This window comes from Sander lucioperca, chromosome 20 (genome assembly GCF_008315115.2).
Source record: "Sander lucioperca isolate FBNREF2018 chromosome 20, SLUC_FBN_1.2, whole genome shotgun sequence".
In the NCBI taxonomy this organism is placed as follows: Eukaryota; Metazoa; Chordata; class Actinopteri; order Perciformes; family Percidae; genus Sander; species Sander lucioperca.
Genome location: NC_050192.1, coordinates 5089026 through 5107140, shown reverse-complemented (window position 1 = coordinate 5107140; position 18115 = coordinate 5089026). Strand labels below are relative to the sequence as shown.

The window sequence follows — 18115 nt, the reverse complement described above, 5'->3', positions numbered from 1 at the left end:
TTTGGAACTGGTTAAGTCCTCTGGAGGCCAGGTTTGGAACCTCAGTTGCAACAGAAAACATAAGTCCTTTGGGAGGCCCGAATTGGACTCAGTTAACTTGTTCTTATACTGCACTGTAAATTTTATTCTCGTCTTTTTTAATCGTTTTTAACTGCTCTTTAATGTTTTAGGTAAAGCACTTTGAATTGCCCTGTTGCTGAATAGTGCTATACAAATAAAGCTGCCTTGCCTTGCCATTAATCATAAATTAAAAGTATTAGCATTTTCATACTAGCACCTTTCTTAAACATTGATTACACTTTGCAAAAGTCTGCAGAATAAAAAATAACGCTGTGTGAATTAAAACACAGGGAATTATCATAAATAATAATAAGATAATAAGAATAATAGAACATAAGAATAAGGGTAGCCTACATTACACTGTGCCAAATCTTGTCGTTTACTTCAAATCTTTATTCTCACTCTTTATTCTAGGGATAACGGGAGTTTTAATTTGAAAGCGGGACCGGAAGTATGATTTTTATTTTTTACACCGTCTATCTTGACTGCAGTGTGGGTGGAGGGTAAAGAGACAGGCAGGCAGGCGCATCAATGACAGGAGCACCACCACATAAACCTCTCGGCCTGTTTCATGTTTCTGGCTCCAGGCAGCGGACAGCCGGCTGTTTGTGATCCGAGCTGAGGATGCGGGAGCAGGTGTGGGCCTCCTGGTTCCCCCGCTGCCTTGTACTCATCATCACCGCTCACACATCATCTGTGTCCGCCGACCTGCTGCGGCCGTGCGATGAGGTGAGTGCGCTTATTATTAAGCTGTAAAATATCCTGATGCTACTTCTAAACACAAGTGTGTAGATTTTTAAAATGCCAAAATTGGATGGTTCTTTAAAAAAAAAAAATATATATATTATTATAATCTAGAAATGACGTTTATCACATAGCCTATTTTGATGTGATGATCAAGTCAAGAAAATGGCCATACGTGCAGGAATCTAGCCTACAACCACATTAAATAAAGGCTTCTCATAATGCACAGTAATAAAATACAAGTCGTTTTCCATTTTTATATTTTGGTTTAACACTGGATCTAAGCGAGAGCACACGGTCCTCTACATGCCGCTGATCGGCTTAAAATGCGGTTCCTGTTGACCAGAAACACGCTCCATAACGAGATGACGCTGTCTGCTGGCTTCCATCCCTTCTCTCGGCAGCCTCCAGCAGTGGTGGAAGAAGTAGGCTACTCAGATCTTTTACTCGAGTAAGAGTAACAATACCACAGTGTAGAAAATACTCTGTTAGTAAGTAAAAATCATGCATTTACATTTTAAGTGAAAGTAGCCTACAAAAATATTAGCATCATATTATACTTAAAGAATCATATATAAATTATATTACTGGATTGTAATTGGTGATGCATTAGTGGGTTCATCATTTTATTGTTGCAGCTGGTAAAGGTGGAGCTAATTTTAATTATTTTATATACGTTTATCTGCTGGGTAGTGAATTTCCCCGCCAACATATATACAGTTTTATCTTAATCTATAATATCACATCATACTTTATTGGTTGATTATATTTTGTATTATTAATCTGAATCTGCAAACTACAGTTATCAAATAAATGTACAATTTTTGCCTCTGAAATGCACCATATAGCTGCTGGATTTAGAAATAAGATGACATTCAACTTTACCAATTACCAAATTGAACCAATCTTTCAGTGAGTTTGTCCAGTGATGATCTAAATTCAGGTTCACTTTTCCACTCTGAGAAGAATGCAATTTCCATTGACGTGTTTGTAATTTTCTGGATGTTTTTGGCATCAAACATTTAATACAAAATATCAGCAGTCCAAAAAGTGTAATGTACATTTTTCCTTACTACACACATCCCAAAACCCCCAGTCCTATAATCTCTCGACCCAGAGGCTGGCTTGTCATAGCGTAGAATTTTATCTCCTGCCCCCCCTCTCTCTTTTTCTCATCAGTCTCCATGACAACCAGTGTGAGTCACCTGGGAGACCAGCGAAACAGCTAATGTCTTTTTTTATCAGCTGACCTTTTCCCCCAACTGTTGAGCACATTAGCACTGGTAACAGCCCTCTTGTTTGTCCAATGGACAGCAGGTGAATCTCAGTGCAGGTGGCCATGCTACATGTTAATAAAGTAGTCGAACCTCACATGGCAATCCAATTGTTTGTGTGTGTGTTAGGAGGGGGGGTGGGGGAGTGTAGCATGAATGGCCTTTTTTGTTGTTGCTGAAAGGTGATTAGTCGCTTGTAGAGCTCAAGTTTATCTGTCTCGCACACATCCTGCAATCTGCAAACCGTCTCTGATTAATTCCCCCGTACACATGTCGCAGGTCATTTCTGTGATTGTTCCAGTTTAATCAGCTGCTACTTAGATGTCCGTTCCCGCTGCAGCCAGCTGCCTGCACGCGCTGATGATTTGTCTGCCTAGTTGAACAGCAGGTTGAGGGGAGGAGATGGAGATCTGCCAGAGCGAGGCTTTGGACTTGAAGGAAGTCACATTAGAAGTACAAACCAGGGCTTATTTGCTTCTGCTAGATTGCATCAAGTAGAGAACAGATTTGAAGGCTTTGACATTTAGGTATTCAAAGGTGAAATGAGAACGAGAGGAAGAAAGACATTGAATATCAATAGGCCTATAAAATCTGCTTGCTGTCCTCCTGCATCATTTTTACAGCTGTAACATACCTAAAGTCCACATCTAAATACCACTATGGCAAAAAATATAATATGAAATTGCAATAATAATTTTAGACATAGGCTAGCTGTTTTCCCCTGTTTCCAGTCTTTATGCTAAGCTAACTGACCGTAGCTTAATATCGTATCAATTGCAAATAAGCGTATTTCCCAAAATGTCAAACTTTTCTTGTACTAAATAATAAAGTGTATTTAGAGAGCATTTTTCTCAAAATCATAATAAAAATATCTTTGTAACCCTACAGAGGGCTACAAAACTTATAAAGGTAGAAAAACAGTAGAAAAAAAAACCTGCACAATTTCTTGTTTACTGGAGCTTTATTTGATATTTATTTAATACAATGTTTTGGTCCAAATAATATACCTGTCGATGAAGATTGTTTAGACAAAACAAAATCTATTAAATTAATATGAAATAAACAAGATGAGTTATGAAACAGTGTGCCGGAGTTTTATTCTTTATTTTATTCTATATTATGAGGGTTTTTCTAAAATTAAGTGCTTAAAAAAGTAAGCGGGATATAGAATCAAACATTTTTTAAGGCAGTTTGGGAAAAAAATAAAATATGTTGAAACCAGCAAGTCTATAACCTGTAATATATGTCATATCTTGTAAGCTGTGTATCTTGTACTTTACCTTAATTTCCTTCGGGATAAATAAAGTATCTCTATCTATCTATCTATCTATGAAACACTGTTCATTACCTTAATTATTACCATAACATTATCTCTAGCTCATGTTTCTATGGAGATTAAATAAAAGCACCTTATTATAGTTTGCTTTGGACAAAATGTCCTAAATAAATATTCAATCATTTCAAATGATTAGCATAATGTCACAACCAGCAGTCCTTGGAAAGAAGCGACTGCACAGATGACCGGATGTTGTGCTCTTAAAGGACCATTAGTGTTCCAGTGGTTGGTTGCCGCGGTGATCGGGGTCAACCACCACTTTTGCACTGAAACCAGCTTTTGTTTTCATAAGAAATCAGCTTCATGCTCACAAAAAAGGGATGTGTGTCCAGTGCTATATGTGATGCTTTGAACTAAACATCAGCATGCTTACATTCTCACACTGACAATGCTTCCTACCACAGGCAATAAAACTTTTTAACACTCTGAGTGTTAGATAAGACTCATATACATCACAACTACACTGAACGCACCTTGCACAGCCTTGCATAATCATTACCAGTGAAACAGTTGTACATTTTTACTCCCCAACTTGCACATTAAGTTTATCTATATATCGAAACAGTTGTACATTTTATTTCCAAATTGTATATATTTTTAAATATTGCTAGTGTATTATTCTATTATTATTTCATGTATATTTTTTCCTATTATTTAATGTTTACTCTGTACGTGTGCTGTGTGTCTGAAATTTTGCTGCTGCAACAATGTTATTTCCCATTTTTTTGGGATCAATAAAAAATCTATCTATCTATCTATCTATCTATCTATCTATCTATCTATCTATCTATCTATCTATCTATCTAATGTGCCGATGTTTAGCATGAAGCAAAGTATTGGACGATTGGAAACTTTGACCTGATGGTCAGTTCATCCTGAGGAGGGCATGAATGTGTTTACCAAAATGTCCTGGCAATCCATCCAATAGTTGTTGACAGATTTCACTCAAAACCACGATTGTGAACATCATTGAGGCGCTAAAGGAAAAGTAGGGGGATCACCAAAATCAGTATGCTTTATCCTCTGGGGACCATGAATGTCAGTACAAAATGCAGTGCCATTCCATCGAATAGCTGCTGAGATATTTCAGTCTGAACCAAAGTTCTCCATTGGATGGTGTATTGATCTTTGTGTGTTCTGTATGTGTGTTCTGCAGACAGACTACTACTACCAGTACACAGAGTGTGACAGCACAGGGTCGCGATGGAGGGTCGCCATCCCTATCAATCCAAGCTCCTGCTCAAACCTTCCACCTCCAATCAGAGGAACAGACTGCTGTAAGCACTGTGTGTGTGTGTGTGTGTGTGTGTGTGTGTGTGTGTGTTTTTGTGTGTGTGTGTTCATCTTTATGTGTGTGTACTTGCATGTCAATGTGACCCTCTTTTCCTCACTGCCTCACAGCTTTCTCATGTCCGGCTGGGAAGTTCTTAGAGATGACTACACAGCAGTGCACGCCGTGTGTGGCCGGCTCCTATTCACTGGGCAGTGGCCTACGTTTTGACCAGTGGGACGCCATCCCTGCAGGCTTCACCAGCCTGGCCAGCTTCTTGGACCCTGGGCCAAATGGAGAGGACATTCTGGCCTGCAACAGGTGACATAAAGACTCATTGACAATACCTTCCCCACAGGATAACATGGAGTTGAGCATGCAGCCATTGTTCTTTTTTGCTGGTTTGCTGAGTGTGTTTTGTCCGTGCTGCAGCTCATCATGGACGCCACAGGGTGTGTATCTGGAGTCGAACCGCGACGAGTGTACAGTGTCTTTGGTTTACGCCGTCCATCTTGAGAAACAGGGCTCCGTCTCCTTCACCTACCAGTACCCCGACAACAACATCTTCTTTGAGTTCTATGTAAGCACCTCTAACTGCTTCCTACGTTACAATACAGCCTAATATATTTTGATTCATTCGTTTGCCAATATGTCTGGAAAACATTTGTTTTATGGCTAAGCTACGATATTAACATGTGTTCAGGTCCAGAACGAGCAGTGTCAAGAAATGGCCCAGGCTGATGACCAGAAGTGGATTAAAGTCACCAACAATGGACAATGGGACTCACACACAGTGAGTATCTTACTCCGCTTATGTTAGTAGGGGCTATAGTTCGTGTTTGCTTCACCGTGTGCATGTCTTTTTATTTTTGTTTTTATTTTTTTTAAAGGTTATTTTTTGGGCATTTGTAGGCCTTTATTTGGATAGGACAGCTTAGACTTGAAAGGGGAGAGAGAAGGGGAATGACCTGCAGCAAAGGGCCACAGTCGAACCTGCGGCCGCTGTGTCGAGGAATAAACCTCTATATATGGGCGCCCGCTCTACCAGGTGAGCTAACCAGGGGCCCATTTTTGTTTTTATTTTTAGGTGAATCTGAAGTCCGGTACGAACATCCTGTATTGGAGAACCACCGGCATCCTGGTGGGAGGGAAGGTGGTCAAACCCGTGCTGCTCAAGAACATCCAAATAGAGGGTAAAGCATAAGTCAACACACACAATAAGGCATTCATGAGCTTTAAGAAGATAAATTCCAAAAATCGGTTCTCAGATGTAAATTATGAATATAAATATGTCCAGGTGTGGCCTACACATCGGAGTGTTTCCCGTGCAGGCCTGGCTGGTTCAGCTCGGCCCCCGGCTCATCATCCTGTCAGCCGTGTGCCAGCAACACCTTCTCCATAAAGGGGGCATCCTCCTGTACAACCTGCCCTGAACACTACTACTCACGTATGTACACATGAAACAACAGTAGTATGTCACTAGTTGTCTGTTGTTGGCTTAATTATATCTACTGAGAGAGGTGGTAAAGAAAGATTTGGGTAAGCTATAAAACCAAAAGTAAGTTTTGCTTTAATAAAGAAAAAAGAAAATTTTAATCTTTTTTTTTTTTTTTTTTTAAATCAGCCAATCCTTATCTACCTTAATGTATTTAAATGTAACTTAAATAGAAAAATCAGAAAAGATATAGTATAGTCCAATGGTACGTTTTTAAACAAAATCTCTTTTTATATAATCCCTCAAATTTGGTTATTTAAGGTTTGTTTGACACATTTATTGGAGGTTATTTAATAATTTAATAATGGTGTTTACTATCAAATTATTCATGACAGTAACTGTAAATGTAACACGATAGGACATGTTTTACTGTAAATGGAAATAAACTCATTGTAAATAACAACCAAGTAAACAAAAAAGTTATAACTGCCCACTTCTCAGACACACTCTGACCAGCCTCACAACAAAACACTGCTATCCAAACACCAATCAGAGTAAATCAAATTATAACATAAGGAAATCTATTTAGGACATTGTAAAGAAAAAACTAAAAGTCAAAGTAAATTAGAATGTTATCTGGCCCTAAAAAGAGATTATGATTCGGCAGAATATCTCTCTACTGTCAGAGATAGAAAGCAGAGACAGATCCTTACCAAGTACAGGCTCAGTGACCACGAACTGGCACTCGAATCAGGAAGACACCAAAAAATCATGTCAACCAAATGAAATCAGGTGAGGCTGCGACAGAAATTCACTTCCTCCTACGATGTAAAACATTCAATGAAATAAGGACCATTTACTTCAACAAGTTCAACTCTGTAATCTCAGATTTCAAAGAGATGAATGTACCTCTCAAAATTAAAAATACGCTTAAGAGAAGGAGACAGGGCATATCTTGCTGATATAATTAATATATATCAATCTGAATGCTGTGTTAATGTTTCTATTACTGTTTATTGTGTAGTGTCCAAACATTTGGACAAATTGTATTTTGATGCTTTGGCAACAATTCTTTGTATTGATTAAAATGTAGCCTTTAAATAGGATTATGTTCTGCACTTTGTATTTGCATATCTGCCAACACGTACATGATAATATCTATAGCTATATTGGCTGAACTCTGCTATTGACTTATAATATACGGTATGTAAAAATATCTAACAAATTGTTCATGTTTGTGTTAACCCTAAACGTTTTACATTCTCTTCTGTAAAGTAAAAAACTAGTTATTTGGATTTAGAGAACATCACATTGTGGTTGTGCATGTTTTCTCTGCATCACTGTGCACTGGATCATCATTGTCTCCTCCACCTCTGTCAGATGAGGGATGGGCAGAGTGTAAGGTGAGGCCGCCGTGCTCAGAGAAGGATTACTTCCAAATCCACACGGCCTGTGACAGCGAAGGGAAGGTCAGCAGCATCCACACGTTTCACATTTCACATTTCACACACACACACACACACACACACACACACACACACACACACACACTTTTTACTACACAAGGACAGGTACACCTGTCAAAGATAAATTGACAATTTTTTTGTTTAAATTTCTAGGTTACCTAAATTAAACTAATGGCTAATTTGGAAATATAAAGACTTTTAACAACATACATACAAGACAAAAACACCCATGATTGGTTTTATATTTAAAACATGATAAGCATTCCTGTTTATCTTTGGTCTAATGTTTACACTTACCAAAAGGACATATAATAAATGATGCCTGTTTGCGTGTATCCTGTAAATTTCCTTAACGCACTGCTTATTCACACAGAAGGATAATGCTGCCTGTTTTTACTGCATTACATTTAAATTCATAGTAAACAGTTGATACGTTCTGTCAGCTCTTTCAGGGTATTACTGTATCAGAAACTAGAGAAGTCACGCAATGTGATGAGAAAGGAAATGACGACTTAGTGAACATTTTGCATGTAATCTGATCCAAAGTCAACTTCCTTGGCACTCATCCACAACCTTGGCCTGTTTTGATCCACATCTCTGAAAGTGCTGAGTAAGCATGATGATGTTTAAAGAACAGAAATGAAACACATCTCTACTGTTGATAGTGTAGTTTGTTTTTTATGTATCTCAGCCTGTATTACTCCAGGTACGTTTACATTTCTTCTATATTTGTATGTTCGTAAAGCCCCTCTATTAGAATACGCTTTCCCACCCTGATCATTGTCGGTTACAGACGCAGGTGTTGTATCGTTGGGTGGAGCCAAAGATCTGTGTGGAGAACATCACAGGGGCCGTGGAGCTGCCTGTGACAGGACAGAGAGAGCCCTGCCCCCCCTGCAACCCCGGCTACTACAACAGCAACGACTCCACCTGTTTGCCCTGCCCACCTGGAACCCACTCAAATGGCACCTACGGTAAACCTGCTCACACCTGGCACGTACTGTTACCGAAGCAGTGGTGGTGTTTTCATATAATTTGAATCTTTTTGAATCTGTATTTAACTAAGGAAAGTCAACTAAAGATGATTATGGATGGATTATCCACTCCTGAAAAGATATTCTTGTGCAAACATAATGTTTTACCAAAGAGTAAAAATACCATTGTTGTATCTAAATAAAGCTTTTGCGTGTGTGTGTGTGTGTGTGTGTGTGTGTGTGTGTGTGTGTGTGTGTGTGTGTGTGTGTGTGTGTGTGTGCGTGCGTGCGTGCGTGCGTGTGTGTGGGTGCCAGTGTGCACTAAGTGCCCTGCAGGTACAGAGCCAGTGTTAGGTTACGAGTATAAATGGTGGAATGTACTGCCCTCCAACATGAAGACTTCCTGTTTCAACGTGGGGAACTCCAAATGTGATGACATGAATGGTGAGCACAATTAACAGAGGCACTAAAGAAGTGTTCACACCTCACAAAATAATTTACAATTTAATAATTTACAAAGAGTTAGAATCAAATGTACTTACTAATACAACATAAAAGAGCTGTAATCTAGAATCAGTGAGATAATGTGTGTGCATCATGTCTGTTGTTCATCAGGATGGGAGGTTGCAGGGGACCACATCCGCAGTGGAGCAGGCAGTTCAGATAATGACTACCTCATCCTTAGCCTGCATGTGCCTGGCTTCAAGTAAGTATGTGTGCTTTCTTTCTGGGGAGATCTGATTGTTTCTGTGACAGATTTGTAATTATCTATGCAAGTGTGGACACCATAGAAAGAGAAAATCAAGAGCGCTGTCTTAAGAGAGAAAAAGAGGTTTTGCAGGAAGTAATTGCTGGCTAAAATCCACTTAACAATACAGTATTTCTATGTCTATATCATCTTAGTCTCTGCCTGTGTTTGTGTTTTTGGCGGCAGGGTCCCAGCCTCACTTTCAGGGATGACCGGCAGTGAGTTTGGCTCGATAACCTTTGTGTTTGAGACCATCTGCACTGGCGACTGTGAGCTCTACTTCATGATGGTGTGTGCTTTGATTGTGTGTGTTTGGAACAGAAAGTTAGTAATTAGGGGACTTATTTTACCAGCAAGCCAGAATAGTTACGTTTGTCTCACTGTGGTCCAGTTTATTACAGTGTTCTGCAGATTGTTTAGTAATCCAACCTGTATTTTCCCCATCTAACTGTTTTCCTGCGACGCCCCCTGCAGGATGTGAACAGGAAGAGCACCACAGTGGTGGAGTCCTGGGAAGGCAGTAAAGGGAAACAGTCATACTCACACAGCATGACCAGGAACGACTCTGTCTCATATACATGGGCCTTCCAGAAGACTAACCATGCTCTGGACGTAAGTGAACTCACACACACATAAGTTACCTTATTCCCTTTCATTTAAACCCTGGGCATGTCATTCGCGTGTATGAAGGTATAATTAAATTGTTTGTCAAATTATTACTGGCATTAATGCTACTGTCAGGGAAGTGCAAATGTGACAATAAATGCACTTTCATTATATATCAAGATTATATACCTTAACATATGTGCCTATCCTGTGTATGTATGTTTATAGGTGCGTCATTATGTCAGTGACATGGTGAAGCTGTACTCCATCAGCGTGACAAACGTCCTGGATGGGGTGGCGTCATCATGTCGGGCCTGTGCTCTGGTACCCCAGAACTCCCAGCAGGCCGGCTCATCCTGCGTCCCCTGCCCTGCAGGATTTTACATCGACAGAGACACCAACCGGTGCCAGGAGTGTCCGCCTAACACACACCTGGCAGGGCGCCACACCTACGGCCAGGATGCATGCGTCGCCTGTGGGCCTGGAAGTATTAGCAACAAGGTAGAGAGACCTCCTCCTCTGTGTTTTTTTGGTACAAGTGCTGATATTATTCCTGAGTTTTGGTACAGACACCAAAGCAATCCTTGTTTTGATAATTTACTTTGAGAAATATAAATAGGTTTTTCTACTTAAACCTTACTTTTTCATCAAACAAAAGAAAAGTTTTCAAATGTGTTGTTGTCAGAACACAAGCAGCCACACAAAATGTTTTACTAAAGAGAAAAGTCTAACATTTTAAATTAAATCAGGAACTATCTGATCCAAGCATAAGAAAACAAGATTACAAATCTGACATTGTGCTATGGGAATGTTTTGGTCAAAACCAAAGTGATTTGATGTTTAATACCCAGTCCTACTCTGGGTTTTATCAATAAACAGTGATTTGTTTTAAGCCAGAGTGTCTCAACCTTGGGGTCGGGAGTGCTTTTTGGGCCATATAAGACTACTAAAACCAATATATTAAAATTTTTTTAAAATAGTTTTTATATTATATTTCTATATGAACCCTTTGGAGCTCTCGCCATGGTTCTGAAAACAAAATAGAACAAAACATATATGAAAACTTGACATGTTTGGTTGGAGAATTTCACAATCAAAATGTGGTGTCAGGGGCCAGATCAATTTATACAAATTCTGTTTCAAGTGCTAAGCCACTATAGGCTTGATTTACAGTTATTAGAGGACATGAAATATGTTTATAGGAACAAAAAAACCTTAACTCACTAAATTGACTGTAAATAACAGCAATAAAAAAAATACTTTTATATTACTGTAAAGCAGTGATAACAGATTATTACATTAAACATTAAATAAAAATGGGATGTTGCAAATCAGTAATTAAATAACCACATAACATTTATTTTATTTATTGATTTTACTCATTTATCATTATCATTAGTTTGTACTGTCCATAGTGCATCTAATAGGTTGCATGTTGGGAGTTCATGTGTTTCCTTTTCTTTTTTTTCTTTCAGGAACACTCTCGTTGCTACAGCGACTGCTCCTTCTCCCACACAGAGAACAACCGTACGCTGACCTTTGACCTCAGCTCCCTGAGCACCCCAGCTTCGCTGACCATCGGGCCGAGTTTCACCTCTAAAGGCACAAAGTACTTTCACCTGTTCAACATCAGCCTGTGTGGCCACGAGGTAATTCGCACATACTCGATGTCATCGTATATTAGCAACAGTTGCTATTCCAATGCAATTAGAGTTCTGAGATTCCTTTAAAGCCTCCAAAAATCCACGCAGATGATTCTAGTTACTCTGGCTGATTAGACCTCTGCTCAGGTTTAAAGTGGGCTGGAGCTGTGTGGCCGGGTTGGCTCAGTGGGTAGAGCAGGCGCACATGTACTGAGAGGTTTATGACTCAACGCAGAGGTCCAGGGTGCGAATCCGACCTGTGATGATTTCCTGCATGTCTTCCCCCTCTTTCTCACCTAGCAGTCCTGTCAAAAATATAAGGGCTGGAGCTTAAATGGGAATTTATTAGATCACAAATCTTTTCTACCAATAATGATCAAACTGTAATTTGTCCCGCCCTAACAGGTGCAACAAAGCTAGTGTTAGGCTATCATATATTTTTGACCCAGAACTCAGAGACAGGCACACAGACACAAAGGAGCAGTTAAAGTGTTTATTAGAACAAACTTGGAATAAGCAAGGAGGAATAGTTGGAGGTAGGCGGACAGGAGTGTGGCCGGGCAGACTGAGACTCGACGGAGGGTGGCGGTGAGAGTCCAGTCCTGACTCACCCAGGTGGTAGTTAGGGGAGACGAGGGACAAGGCGAGCGGCGATGAGAGCTGAGTGGAGAGGCAGGTTGCGATGTCCGCTGAGTGACAAAGCGAGCAGTGATGAGAGCTGAGTGATGAGGCAAGCAGCGATGAGAGCTGAGTGATGAGGCAAGCAGCGATGAGAGGTGAGCGGTGAGGCGAGCAGACAGCAGGAAAGCAGGTATCAGCAGGGGAGCAGCAGGTCCAGAGACGGGAGCTGAACAGAGGAGATAACATGTAAACTAAAGCACAAAGAAGCACAAACACAGAGCTAGAAAGCTGGGATACTAGGAACGGAATCGCTAGTTGATTTACTGAGCCAAGTTACCACTGGAATGGTTGTAACGAACTGGTGCTGAAGAGGTGAACAGCCCGGGTAGATAACTGCTAGATGATTAGTGGAGATGTGCTGCAGCTGAGCTGGAACAGAGCAGGAGAGAATGACCACGCCTCTTGACCTAGATTCACTAGGACATGCCTCTCGCACAGCAGGTAGAACAAAAACACAGGGGAAAAGGGGAAGAGGATAACAGGCAGGACAGGGAAACAGACACTGACCCATAACAAGGAGACTTAGGAAGATGTCAGTCAATCAGTCTAAACACACCCACACAGTCCTAGGAAGAGGTCAAATCCGCAAGATTAACTGAAAACACCTGAATGGGTGTTCAGGGCCTTTAACTGTTTTTTTTTCTTTTTGGGTGGTGATCTAAGAATGGAGACTTATTCTGCTGTTGCACTCATGGTTAGCTGTCTTGTATGAAAGCAAGACTGAAATGTAAATGCCTAAAATTTGCATTAAATAAGAAATGATTTTTTTGGGGGGATTTATTGTTGATTTTTGTTTAATTATATTTTGCCTGAAAATGATAGTGGTGTCTGGACTATTGATGTTTTTGTCAGCATTACTTTACTTTTCTTCACTCGGTCTTTACAATTATTATGTATTAAGGCTGTATTCCCACCAGACTTCATTAAATATTACAGCTATAATACAAACTGACATTTTCCATTTTCTTATTTTGAAGATTTATTCACAACGTGAGAAGAAATTAAATGTTTTCACGTCACCCCAGTGTGATAAAATGATTTTTTTTTTTTAAAGATGCAGTAAAACATCAAGCGTAACCATAGCAACTGACAGTTAACTGTCATGCTATCTGCATACACATGTCTGTTACAGGGGGCGACGAGAGGCGCTGTCTGCACAGATAACGTCACCGACGTGTCCAGCAAAGACGACCAAAGTGACTTGGCTCAGTTTGTCAACTCAGTGGACAGCTTCATCTGTCAATCAACCATCATCCCAAAATATGGGCGGGGTTTCAGGATGGCCATTTCCTCCCAGTCCATCAGCCTTGCAGACGCTTTCATCGGTACAACGCTTGTTAAATGGCAATATGTGGCTCTATGATAACCAGCTTGTAATGCTTCCTTTGATATCTTTATCCATGTTTCTTACCAGGAGCAACAGTAGACTCCGTTCTGGATGGCGTGAACGCTAAACTAGAGCTTTTTCCTGAAAACGTAAAGGATGTTCCAGACATAAACTTCTTCTACAGGTACAGTATGAGATATGGAGGCAGAGTTAGTGAGTGCATGTTTTTGCTGTGTTTAACTGCGTCCTTATTTTCTTTCAGGTCAATGCAGGCAACGGCTTCATGTGATCAGGGTCGCAGTTCAGTCATCACTGTTCGCTGTAACCCCAAAAAGTCTGAACGAGGAGAGCTCTCTGTGCCCAGGTAGGTGGTAATGTACTCTATGTATGAGATTGTGTTTTCATTTCCACCCAAAATGTTTTTTTTGTGTGTTTTTTTACAAACGTACACTGTAAGAATTTCGGATAGATTAGATAATATGAGTTGTGAACGTGATACAACTAATTACAGAAAGTCTGTGAAACTCTCTGTGTGTGTTTGTGCAGCTCCTGTCCTGCAGGAACATGCGATGGATGTACGTTTCACTTCTTGTGGGAAAGCGCCAGCGCCTGTCCGCACTGCGCCGAGGACGACTACCACCGGATAGACGGAGCGTGCAAGGGAGGCGTCCAGGTAACACACCTGCTATTGCCTGCATTCATTCTCTAACATGACCCTGACCTAAAACTAATCCAACCAGGGTTGTGTTCCAATGGTTGCATTTTGCAAACAGTTACAATCTGGTGAAATACTCTTTAAGCAGCAAATCTAATGAATCTCTCTCAAGTCGTTATTAAATCTCTAGCGTCATTTCATATTATTAAAGAAGATACAACAATTATCTAAGAAGTAGTCTAAATATATTTGATTGATTTTAAAGGATTCTGGTTCAATATCCAGATATTCAGATTGAATAATAAACAATATTAAATCATGCTAATAACCCAGAGTCGGTTAATATATCAATATTATATCGACACTGATATATGAGACTGGATATCGTCTTGAATTTTGGATTTCATAATTTCGTAATAAGTCCTGTCTTTTCTAGGTTTTAAAGGCTGCATTACAGTAAAGTGCTTTTCTGAACTTACCAGACTGTTCTAGCTGTTCTATTATTTGCCTTAACCCACTTAGTCATTATATCCAAATTACTGATGATTATTTATCACAAATCACATTGTGTAAACATTTTTTGAAAGCACCAATTGTCAACTCTACAATTTCGCCGCAATATCGACATTGATGAATTTGGTCAAAAATATCCTGATATTTGATTTTTTCCATATCGCCCAGCTCTTACTAACCTCAGAAATGAAGCCAAATACACATGCTCCACTATTTGACTTATAATGCCAAATATCTGCTTGCACAAGCAAAAAATGTGGAAATTCTCCATCTGTCACCATGCAGGAAACTCTGTTCTTGTGGAACGAGCCAAAGCTGTGCACCAAAGGCGTATCGCTGCCTCCCAGGAGCTCCTCTCCGTGTGAGGTCATCGCTCTGTGGCTGAAGGTCGGGGTTGGTGGCGGAGCCTTCGTGGCCGTGCTGCTCATCTCTCTCACCTGCTTTTTCTGGAAGAAAAACAAGAGGTTAGAGGCACCTGCCAATACGCTTTACGCTACCACCAATCTCAGTCAAGGCCAACGTACTCATTAAGATCACCTTGTTTTGTTATTTAAAGGCAGAGATGTCAGCGGCTGTTTGTCAGCGACAGTAAAGGCTCTGATTCTTTCAAGAAGTACACATTTTATTTACAATTTCAGAAACATAGCCACAGTTATGTCGTTACTTTTACTTTATTTGTTGTTTTTTACTTTAGTCATATTACCTTTGGTTTTAATAGGGGTCACCAGCTTTTTTAGCTGTGACCTCTTAAAATGAAGTATATTTGTGACCCTTTATGGTTTTTCTTCCTTAAAACACAAGTTGTGAGCAACCAAACCAGTTATATTTTCTTCTTAGATTATGTCATGTGAAGGCATTTTAGAGGTCTGAAAAAGTGAAAATGTCCAGGTCTTTTTACAAATCATGAAAGAGTAGAGAAAAGTGAGGAAAAAATGAACACAATTTTGTGTAACAGAAATACACTTTTTTCACTTTTTTTCTTTTTTATCCACTTCATCATCTTGTGACCCCTCAGATTTATCTTGGTCTAAACGCTTTTTTAGAAGAACAATCTGTTTGGTAGAATCACTTTGATTATGGATTAAACTATACTATGACAGCTTTTCCGGTTAAAGGAAAGGTTTTAGTATTCGCCTTTAAACACCTAACACTAGATGTTGTCTATGCCTAATAACATGTTGTCTAATGATGACGGTGCCCCTGTGGTCTGTGGTCAGGCTGGAGTACAAGTACTCTCGTCTGGTGATGTCTGCGAACAAGGAGTGTGACCTGCCAGCTGCAGACAGCTGTGCTCTGGCTGAAGGGGAGGAACCCGACGACGACGTGGTCTACACCCAGAAACCCTCCCTGCTGGGGAAACTCCGGGCCATCGCCAACAAGGTGTGTATCTCACTTATTATAAACTTAATTTAGGCAAGTTGACTGAGCATGTACTGCATGTTTATTTCCACTAATGCCTTACTTTACTTCACATATCTTCACTTTCACTCAAATTCGGTTTCTACACCCAGATTTTAATAGCCAAATCAGTTGTAGTTCTACTTTGAGCCAAACTGCAAAAATTTAGTTTAAGGTAATTTAGACTCAAAGCTTCAGACCAGAACGAAAAAGGCATGTTGTTGCAGTTGCATCTCAAAAAAATACAACCTAATCGTAAGAAATTGTTTAAAAAACAAGTTATTTAGGAAAGTGAAATCATAGATAGTTTGGAACTACAAATGTGAACCTCATGGTGTCGCTACAGGAAAAGACAGGAGATCACCAAAATCGTTAGGATAAATCCTCTTGTAAACCATGAATGTAATTTAATTTCATGATATTAGATATTTCAGTCTGGAGTGACGTTGTTATGCTGAGAGCTATGCAGCTATAGCATGGGTAAAAAGTAGCCCAATTGAGCTGAACCCCCCCCCAATCTGGTAACACTTCTCCAGGGCTACATCTGTCAAACATGTACCTTTTGTGGTGTAGTAACAGAACTGCCAAATAAAATCTTTAATATCTGTATCTTTCAGCACGAGGGTGGAGAGAGCTGTGAGTCCGTGCAGCTAAACTCCTCCCAGTGTGATCGATGGGTCCTGGGATAAACAGATGCCAACAGAGAGAGAGAGTACAAATCATGGAGGAACAGTCAGTCAGTGACAGTGTTTATCACTGCCGTGTTCCTCGTGTGCCCTTTGCCATACACAATGAAGGGGCATTGTGTATGGGGGCACTAATACAGACCTCATACCGTACTTCCAGTTTTTACTGAAAAATGTTTGCAGATGCAAAAACTGGACAATGGCTTTTACTCCTATAGAATACACAGAAAACACTGTTGCTTTAATGCCATGGATGCTAAAGGGCGTCAACTGAAAGAGAATCATGCTTTTAATATTTTCTTTTTGTATGTTTTGTATTTTTATTTGGTATTTTCTGTTCAGAGTCATGTATTTATATCAATGTTATAATGATGAACCTTTATTAAAGTCCTATTTGACTTTGGGATTTGTGTGTGGATGTTTAGAGTTCATATAGACCTGCAGTAGACTACAGTTCTCCAATAATCTATAGATTGTGAAAAAAATTAAGAAAATGGTGAGAAATGGCTTTACAAAGCTTGTCTAAATTATTAAAAGATAAATGATAAGTGTTAAAAGGCAAAGCAGCAAATATCAATTTGTAAAGTAACTAAAACTGTCAGATAAATATAGTGGAGTAAAAAATATAATATTTCCCTCTGTAATTAATGAGTAGAACTATAAAGTATCATGAGAAGAAAATACCCATGTAAAGTACACGTACCTTAAAGGTGCAATATGTAATACAATATAATATATCATTCAATGTGAGAACACGAATGTTGAAATGACATAAAATGCCCGTCCCTTGTAGCCGTGATAAATTAACCTGAAGCTAATGCTAATCTGTTCAGGAGGTATTTAGCCAACTCAGCGTCCTTTTGGGCTCTGACAGCCAGGCCGGGTTGCCAGATATACCTGTAAAAACGTAAACCCAGCTACAGCTGTAATGTTAGTACAGCCATGAAAGCAGCAAACAAACAGTTGCGTGACCAAAGACGTAACAAACCCCGGGTAAATATTGGAGATGTATCTGAGCAAACTGGGCAGTTGATAACAACACACAGGCCAAAACACAAACAGAAATTCTGTCATGGAACGGAAATTTCAAAAGGAGAAAATACTGGCATTAGCATTGTTGTCAGAAAAGATAGTATTTTAATTTAGCATGTTTCTGATGACGCATTGGGGTCATTTTTGGATTTATTACAGTAACATATTGGACCTTGAATTTCCCCTTGGGGATCAATAAAGTATCTATCTATCTATCTATCTATCTATCTATCTAAACGTGTAGCCTACTTAAGTAGCTCAGTAAGA

At 39.7% G+C, this 18115-nt stretch overlaps 1 protein-coding gene across 2 annotated transcripts; it reads left to right on the top strand.

The window, feature by feature from the left end:
• The first annotated feature begins 520 nt into the window (after positions 1-520).
• LOC116060158 (endosome/lysosome-associated apoptosis and autophagy regulator family member 2-like) lies at positions 521-17222 on the top strand. Of its 2 annotated transcripts, none has more exons than XM_031313597.2 (22): positions 521-789; positions 4571-4691; positions 4816-5005; positions 5117-5264; positions 5388-5477; positions 5772-5877; positions 5982-6131; positions 7500-7588; positions 8379-8559; positions 8875-9003; positions 9175-9265; positions 9494-9596; positions 9782-9919; positions 10142-10414; positions 11389-11562; positions 13370-13562; positions 13652-13748; positions 13827-13928; positions 14111-14237; positions 15018-15196; positions 15950-16112; positions 16748-17222. In XM_031313597.2, exons 1-22 carry the CDS (start codon positions 685-687, stop codon positions 16817-16819), a joined length of 3021 nt encoding a protein of 1006 aa, XP_031169457.1. In that variant the 5' UTR covers positions 521-684; the 3' UTR covers positions 16820-17222. The 2 variants fall into 2 exon arrangements, with proteins under 2 accessions (XP_031169457.1, XP_035852036.1); XM_035996143.1 differs by having other exon boundaries at positions 16745-17222.
• The last annotated feature ends 893 nt before the right edge of the window (positions 17223-18115 follow it).

Coding starts and splice junctions, on each gene's coding strand:
- LOC116060158 (XM_035996143.1), top strand. CDS start 685: ATGCGGGAGCAGGTGTGGGCCTCCTGGTTCCCCCGCTGCCTTGTACTC. Junction 4,692..4,815: donor AATCAGAGGAACAGACTGCT/GTAAGCACTGTG, acceptor ACTGCCTCACAG/CTTTCTCATGTCCGGCTGGG. Junction 10,415..11,388: donor CTGGAAGTATTAGCAACAAG/GTAGAGAGACCT, acceptor TTTTTCTTTCAG/GAACACTCTCGTTGCTACAG.